The 8,652-nt window shown below is 37.0% G+C and overlaps 1 protein-coding gene across 1 annotated transcript; it reads left to right on the forward strand.

Annotated features, from left to right (window-relative positions):
* The first annotated feature begins 6,557 nt into the window (after positions 1 to 6,557).
* On the forward strand, positions 6,558 to 7,001 carry LOC102482097 (60S ribosomal protein L23a). The gene has a single exon (XM_006151675.1). It carries the CDS (start codon positions 6,558 to 6,560, stop codon positions 6,999 to 7,001), a length of 444 nt encoding a protein of 147 aa, XP_006151737.1.
* Positions 7,002 to 8,652: the final 1,651 nt, after the last annotated feature.

Consider the following 8,652-nt stretch of genomic DNA (forward strand, 5'->3'; position numbering starts at 1 on the left):
TTTTTTTTTTTTTTTGAAAATTCTCAAAGAACAAGCATTTACGGCTACCACACTAACTAGCAGTACGGCGACCACTGTTGATTCTCAGAGCAATGAGAATAGAAGTAATATTCAAAGGACTACCTGTTTTTAACTGAGCACTTAAAATGTGTCACAGGCTTTGCCTGAATTTCCTCATTCTTTCTCACTGGAAGCAAACTGAGAGGAAATATCTTCAGTAACTTATGTTCACACGTTAAGTGCTGAAGCCTACATTTGAAATCAGCAGCTCCCGCCACACTGGTGCTTTTTGTGCATTAAGCGTAACTGCCTCTCAGTCTTACATACTTCCTAAGTGGAACTTCTGAAAACAATGGTATTCCATTAGTAACAATTTTTGTGGTTGCTAATATTATAATTTAATGAAAATTATTTGAAATTATTTTTGAACTCTGCACCATTATAACAATTTAACAGATTCTCAGGATAAAATGAATCAGTGTAGAGGCTTTGGGAATTTACCTCAAAATGCACTCTGATTGAAATAATTGGCAATTGGGGCTGGTTTGGTGGTGCAGCTCTAGAGATGCTGGAAACTTGTGGCAGATTTTGGGTTTGGATCCCTTGTTGACCTGTACATAGCAGGCACAAACACGCACGATCTTGGCTGGCTGGAAAGGTGGGCATGGGGCGGGGAGTTGGGAATGGGTAAGGAAGTGGAGGAAGTGGGGAAATAGGGAGGACGGTGGGAGTGGGGGAATATAGGGAGATAGAGAGGTAGTGAAGATGAGGAGTGGGTCATGGCATGGGACTCCGTTGAGAGTATTTCTCTTTCTGCATTTCACTTTCATGAAACAAATACAACTTAAAAAAAAAATCCGTGTGAAGAACCTAGACATTTTCTTATGGTGTCATAATGGAGGTCTGTGGTTTTAACTAACACTGCTGGTGAACCACAAATCTCAAATTTCTCATCAATTTCTCCTCCAAGTTCCATTCTTTGGATTCAACTGTATTGTGATTTTCTCAAGAGGATCCCCATAACGAACTAAAAAATTGTGAAACTCCTGATAATGTGAATAAAATAACAAGGAAACATGAATGCTTTAGTATGTCGGTATTTATATAGTTATTTATAATAGTTGTGCCAGTATGTGTAGATGCATATTACCTTAAAATGTCAGTAATTTCCAGATGTCTGAAACATATTAAATGGTTCATTCACTTCTTCATTCATTCCATTTTTCACTACTCCACTTAGAGAGCATCTGTTGAGCCCCTATTATAACCACGCACTACACTAGGCAATGGGAATACCAAGTGGGATATTACTAATTCTGTCCTTTAGAAACATAAGGTCTTGTAAGGTAGACAAAAACAATACAAACTATAATAAAATGCAAAATTGGCAGACCTAACAGTTGGCCCAGGGTGCTGTGAGCCCAGAGGAGGGACTTTAGAAGGATAAGAGAAAGCTGTCTTTAGGAAGTCATGCCTGATTTTGTAGAATAAATAGGATTTAGTCAAATAATGAAAAGCATGAGGAAAGCATTTTAAGCAGAAGAAAGACATATATCAAAAGCACTGAGTAGAAGTAGAGTTTAGAACATTGGAGGTACTTTGAGTTGTTTACAATGACTGTAAGGACAAAGGTGTCTTGTGTGAAGCAGTAAGAAATTAAGCTGGGGAGTTTGCAGGGACAGACCTAACCAGAATTTGTGAACCAGTCTAAGAACTTAGATATATCGATTTGTTTCTAGCAGATTAGCTACTTTAGAACTATCTGAAATACTTATGAAAATTTTAGACTTCCATGTCTGACTGGTATACCATGTAATCAGAGCCTGTGAACTAGAAATTAGACATTCTATTAAGCTTTTTTAGTCATTGGTGTTTCTAAAGTTTGTGTTAATGTATGGAGTGTTTTTATTGAAAAAAACAAGTTGTAATTGACTGCCAGTATTTCTAAACGAAATACAAACAAAAAACATGAAACTAGTGAAATTTAAATTTAATAACATCAATTTAAAATGTGGGATGACGTTTGCTGAACTGTTATGGCTTCCACCGGGCATGTGACCCTACCTGCTGTTGTAAGATGTGGTATGATAGTGAGTCACGTGATCACTCAGGTCCTTTACCACTTTCTCCTACTTGAATTGCCATGCACTCTCTTTTATATAGTCCACTTCAATATCATTTGATCTCTACTTAAGAATTGTTTTGGGTACTGAGTCTATGTACAAAATGGAAACATATTACAGGTAAAACTACTGAAATGTAGAGGATGAAAATGAGAAAAACCATTAATGTTTAGAATCAATGTTTAAAATAAAATTCAAATTTTCTAAAGGTGGCTTTTGCGACATTTTGTCGGCACAACTTGTATCTTTCCATGCTCATTGGACATAACAAATCATCAATACAGACCCAAACACAATCACATGTACACACACACATGTACACACATACATGTGCATGTACACACATGCACATGTACATGTACACATTTTTAATAGTTTTTAAAATTGTTATGGTTTGGGCTTATTTTGGGGTTTGGGCTGGGTTAATGACCCATTTCTCACCATAACTCAGATTTGTCTCCATCAAAATAAAATGAATGAAAGCAATCTTTTGCTTTAGATATTGTATACTCTAGCTATTACCATGAATATCATTTGACTTTTTCTCTTAACTAGGGGTAAAATAATGATTTTAAAAAAATAACTGGTTAACCATACACTATTTACACATTAACATATGTCTCAAGGTGGTTTAATGTGATTTCTTAAAATAATATCATGAAAGTTTAATCTTTTATTTCTGTTGTGCTTTAGTGAATAAATTTAATTAAGGAGACAAGATTTTAAATATCGTATTAAAATATAAGCAAAAAATAGATTACTATCTATGTCTGAATCATAGCAGAAATTTCCAGTCCTGTTAAAAAGCAATTTTATATTATTATCTCTATTTTATTCACAGCTAATGACAGAACTACACCTATAATAAGACAGGCACCAGGATCAGCACATGGTATAGTGGTTATGTTGCTGGGCTTCCATATGGCTAACTATGATTTGAGTCCCAGGCCCAGTGGCTTGAAACTCATTCTGGGCACATGTATGTGCATATCCAAGGCCCCAGAAGGAGAATGGAGGAGAGTTGATTGTGGAATGGCCATCCCTGCTGGGAGGTGATTTCTCACTTTTCCTCTCACTGTCTCTCTATCTCTCTGATAAGTGCACACACCCTAAGGGAAAACCCTCTAAAAAATGTCATATATTCATTATTTGCTATGGCTTTTGTAAAATTATGGATTTTAATATTGGACATCCTTTAATACATATACAATTAAGATCTGAATTTTCTAATCCTTTTTAAGATGCATATTTTTACTTTTACAAACTCTGAAGCCTTGGAAAAGGGGTATTAGGAAGGTCAGAGAGGAATGCTGAAGACCAACTATCTGTCCAGGCCTCTATCCTAGCTTTTCATAGATCCTTGGCTTGTAGCAGCATAACCACAATCTTCTCATGGCATTCCGTGTGTGCCCAAATGTTTCTTTCTCAGAGGGACACCAGCCATACTGGATGAGCTGCCCATACTAAGCCAGTATAATTTCGTCTTAACTCATTATATCCACAAGAACCCTTCCTCCAAATTTGATCACATACTGAAGTATGGGGGACTTCAACATATGCATTTTGAGAGGACACAATTCAACCCATACCAAAACTCAGTGAGTCAACATGAGTCTACCTGAGTCTAACAGGATGTGATTAGCTACAAGTAATGACTTTTGTTTTTCTGTTTTTTTTTTTTCTTTCTTTCTTTCTGTTTTCTTTTAGTCAGGAAACTGACATGTCTCTATCTCAACAAGTCTTGTAGAAAGATATATCTAGTTGTAGTGTGTAATAATGATTGAAGAGGTTATAACTTGGAAGCAGAGAGGCTGATTTTGGGTTATTTGAAGGTTATAATCCAGTATATAATCTACCAAGAGTCACATGATCTGGCTACCCTATCTTACCAGGCCCAGTGCAGGCCCTTCTTTTCTCTGTCCTCCACCCAACTGCCATTGCCTCAGTGTCCTAAATGCCCTAGGTCCATTCCTCATTAGTCTCATTGAATACATTGTTCCTTATCACTCTACAGTACTCTAGAACGCATTCCTCTTATCTACTTGCAATTTTTAAAATTTAATTTAATTTTAATTTCTTTTATACATCCAATCACTATATACCACTTAGCTTGTAAAGGGAATTTTACCAACATGAATACTTCTCACACCAGTCCAGTTGAGCATACTATACATGTTATCATCAACAGATAATAATCCATTCATGTATCCCATAAATGTGTTGCCTCTGTATTTTTCTCCTTAATGTCTTTCCTCATACTCTCCACCTTCTCTCACCCTCTTCCCACACTGAATCCAGTATCTATAACCATTTTCCATGCTTCTACATCCTCTAATCTTTCAGTTTCTGCCATAGAGTGGGGTCAGTCGATATATATTAAGTGGAGACATACAATAGCTCTTTCATAACCTGGATTGCCTCACATAGCAGTAAATCATCCACTTTCTATAAAAAGTCAGGGTCTTGTTGTTTTTATGCCTACGTAGTATTCTATAGTGCATATGTACCACATTTTTTCAGTCCTTTCATACATTCATAGACATCTGGGTTAGTCCCATGTCTTAACGATTGTGAATAATGCTGCAATAGACATAGATGTGCAAGCACTTTTCTGACAGTGTGCTCCTGTCCTTTGGGTAGATACCCAAGAGTGGAATTGTTGGATCATCTGGTAGTTCTATTTGTAGATATTTGAAAAACCTCCATATTGTTCTCCATATTGGCTAGACCAAATTAGATTCCCACCAACAGTGTTGGAGAGTTCCCCTTTCAACACAGCCTGCCAGCACATATCTTTTTTTTTTTTCCTTTAATCTTTGCCATTCTGACAGGGAATAATAGGTGGTATCTCATTGTGGTTTTGATCTGCATCTCCCTTATGATAAGGGATGTTGACTATTTTTTCATATGCTTTTTGGCTGTATGTCTTCCTCAGAGAGTTGTTTGTTTGGCTTATTTTCCCATCTTTTAATCGGGTTGAACATTTTTTGGGGGGATAAGCTGCTTGAGTTCCCTGTGTATTCTGTTTATCAGTCCCTTACCTGAGGGATAGTTAACAAAAATATTCTCCCATTCTGAGGCTTGTATATTGACTACTATGTCTTTTGCTGTACAGAAATTTCTTAATCTAATGTAGTCTCACTTGTCTACTTTTGGGATTATTGCCTGTGTTTTTGGGGTCTTATTTAAGAAGTCTCTGCCTACCCCAATGTCTCCCAGAGTTTCCCCAGTGTTTTGCATCAGTAGTTTTGTACTTTGAGGTCTTAGTTTTAAATCTTTAATTCAATTTGAGTTGATTTTTGTAATGGTGAGACATAGGGGTCCAGATTAATTTTTCTGCTTGTGAATACCCAGTTTTTCCAGCACAATTAGCTAAAGAGGTTTTTCTTTTCCCACTGTTTGACTGATACCCTTTGTCAAAAATCGGTGGGCTGTATGTTTTGGGGTTTACTTCGGGGTCTCTATTCTGTTCCATTGGCTCACATGTCTGTTTTGGTGCTAATACCATGCTGTTTTGAATATCACAGCTTTGTAATATATTTTGGGGTCAGGGAGTGAGATCCCTCCAACTTACCTTTGACCATTACTTTACATTAGGTTATGGCCCAATAACATAACAATTGGGTTATTCCTTCTTTTTCTTTTATAAATGATGTGATAAATATCTCTCAACATAAAGTGACTTGATCCATAGGAGAATCAGGTATAAGCATGAATTAGAGTCACTATGTATTTTTTTTTTTGAAGGCTCTTGTTACATTACTGAATAATCATCTAAAAAGTAAAAACAATTTATACTTTCACTAACAAGACATGATATTTTATACTGTCATGAAATTCTGGTCAAATTTAAAGCTATCTCTGGTTAGATATGGTGGCTGGTAAAGTTCAATCAACGTCAAATAGGCATTTGTCTAGGCTTTGAGAAAGGTGGAAGGAAAGGATGACACTTGTCATCAATGAAATTTTAGAGCATGTGAACTTAAACCCATGGAATAAGTATTTTGGTCTACTTACACTAAGATAATTTGAACTGCATAAAAGTATAGTCTAAGTATAGAGCTAACAGGTATCCTAGAAATGAGTCATGACCCTTCATTTTTTTTCCAGAGAATCATTTGAGTGAGGCATGATAGTACTCCATGCTTTATATTGTGATATTAGCATCTCAACTCAATAAGTTGGCCTCTATTTCCCCTCCATTCCCTGCTCTACTGGGAAGAGAAGAATCAGTAATATCAACAGTTGCCTAAAGGAAACTATATTCTGAGAAAACTTCTTCTCTAAAACTTAGATTCAGATGATATAAGCCAATGCTCAAACATTACATGGTGTATCCAAAATAATTATGGAAAATGCACTTTGTGAAAAAGGTCATGTGTGGATTTCAAATTTTTTTTTTTTTAGAAATTTTTGCTGTAGTTTTTGGCCAAGATGGTGCCAAAAGTGAAGAAGGAAGCTCCTGCCCCTTCCAAAGCTGAAGCTAAAGCAAAGCCTTTGAAGGCCAAGAAGGCAGTGCTGAAAGGTGCCCACAGCCACACAAAAAAGATCCATATATCACCCACTTTCCAGAGGCCCAAGCCTCTTCGGCTGCGGAGGCAGCCTAAATATCCTCGGAAGAACGCCCCCAGGAGAAACAAGCTTGACCACTATGCCATCATCAAGTTCCCCCTGACAACCAAGTCTGCCATGAAGAAGATAGACACACTTGTGTTCATTGTGGACGTCAAGGCCAACAAGCACCAGATCAAACAGGCTGTGAAGAATCTCTATGATATTGTTATGGCCAAGGTCAACACTCTAATCAGGCCTGATGGAGAGAAGGCGTGTGTGCAACTGGCTCCTGATTATGATGCTTTGGATGTTGCCATCATCTAAAGCGAGTCCAGCTGGCTAATTAATTCTTTTTTTTGGGGGGGGAGAGATTTTTGCTACAGGGTGCGTGTGCTCGCCAGAGAGACAGAGAGAGACAGAGAGAGACAGAAAGCGAGAAATCACACTGCAGGAGCTATGGCCATGCCGCAATTCCTTCTCCTCCATTCTCTTCTTGGGATCTTGGGCACACATGCACACGCGCCTGGCATGAGTTTAAGCCACCGGGTCCAGGACTTGAACCGTGATCAACTACATGAGAGTTCAGCAACATAGCCATTATGCTAATTGCTGGTCCCTCAGCTGGCTAATTCTAAATACATACTTTTCATCATAAATTTTAAAAAAAGGAAATAAAAAGAAAAGAAATGAAATTTTTGATATAGGGCACAAACGTTTGCCAGGGAGACAGAAGAGACAGAGAGACAGAAAGTGAGAAATCACCTTCCAGGGGGATGGCCAGGCCACAATCCTTTCTCCAGTCCAGATCTTAGGCATGAATATACATGCTTCCAGTGTAAATTTAAGCTGCTGGATCCAGGACTCGAACCATGGTCTACTACATGGGAGTCCAGCCACATAACCATTTTGCCATCTGCTGGTCCCCCTGGATTTCAAAAGTGTTTTTACCAAAATAAACTCATATTTTAATTCCATTTTCCATGTACTTTTTGACATCCCTTTATATTTGCAAGGGTTATTCTCTAACTATTACATATATTATTCCATCACGGATGTTTTTAATCTGAAAATATAACTGATTACATCAAACTTCTGCATTAGAACCCATGAGAAGGCTCTTTGTAGACAGATGAGAATCCTATTTTGGGACCAGTTATGGTATAGAGATTAAGACAGCTACTGTGCAATTACAGTCATGGACATGGTGGCTTCAAAAACAAGCTGGGTTTGTATACATGAATGCCCAAAACCTGGAAGGGAGAAGGGATGGCCGTGTGGTCATTCTCTATGGGGAGTAATTTCTCATTCTCTCTTTCTCTTCCTGGTGAGTGCACATGCCCTATAGCAAACTGAAAAAAATAAATACAGTTTTCTAGAATAGAAGTATATTATGTTGGGCAATTTACAGGAAACCTCCCTACTACTCTTGTATACATTATGTTCTCAAGAGGAGAAAAAAATTAAGTAAAAAATTAAGTAAAAATAGTAGAGAAAAATGAAGGGAAATTGAAGATCACTTTAGAAAAGAAACAGAATCAGGAAGAACAAAAAGTAACTACCTCAAAGTGGAAGATAATGCAGAAATAAAATGTTTAGGTTAAAAATTGCCTTCTATTTGATTGCCTCATCTAAGTTTTAAATTTAAAAAATTACGCTCTTTTTCTCTCCTCAAATGCTACTAAAAATTAATCTTACGTTCATGAAAAGCTTTTATGTAATCGTCAATAAGGAGTGGATTTTTTACATGGCTGGAAAAATTTGGCTTAGAAATTTGATTAGTTATACATGTTTGGAAATGCTTATAAGTAATACATCAGTTTCCACTTAAACATGAGGTTGTGATTATACACATCTTTGCAGATGTGAGATTTAAATATAAAATTTAGCACACAATATGTTATGTTAAAAACTGCAGTAAAGTGGGTACTTTGCCATTCTGAGACTTTCTCATAAATGTTGAGAACTCATGGGTGGT

The sequence above is a fragment of the Tupaia chinensis genome, unplaced genomic scaffold, assembly GCF_000334495.1.
Source record: "Tupaia chinensis unplaced genomic scaffold, TupChi_1.0 Scaffold000322_1, whole genome shotgun sequence".
Lineage (NCBI taxonomy): Eukaryota > Metazoa > Chordata > Mammalia > Scandentia > Tupaiidae > Tupaia > Tupaia belangeri.

What these genes read in the sequence shown, in the direction of transcription:
- LOC102482097 (XM_006151675.1), top strand. Translation starts at nt 6,558, where the DNA reads ATGGTGCCAAAAGTGAAGAAGGAAGCTCCTGCCCCTTCCAAAGCTGAA.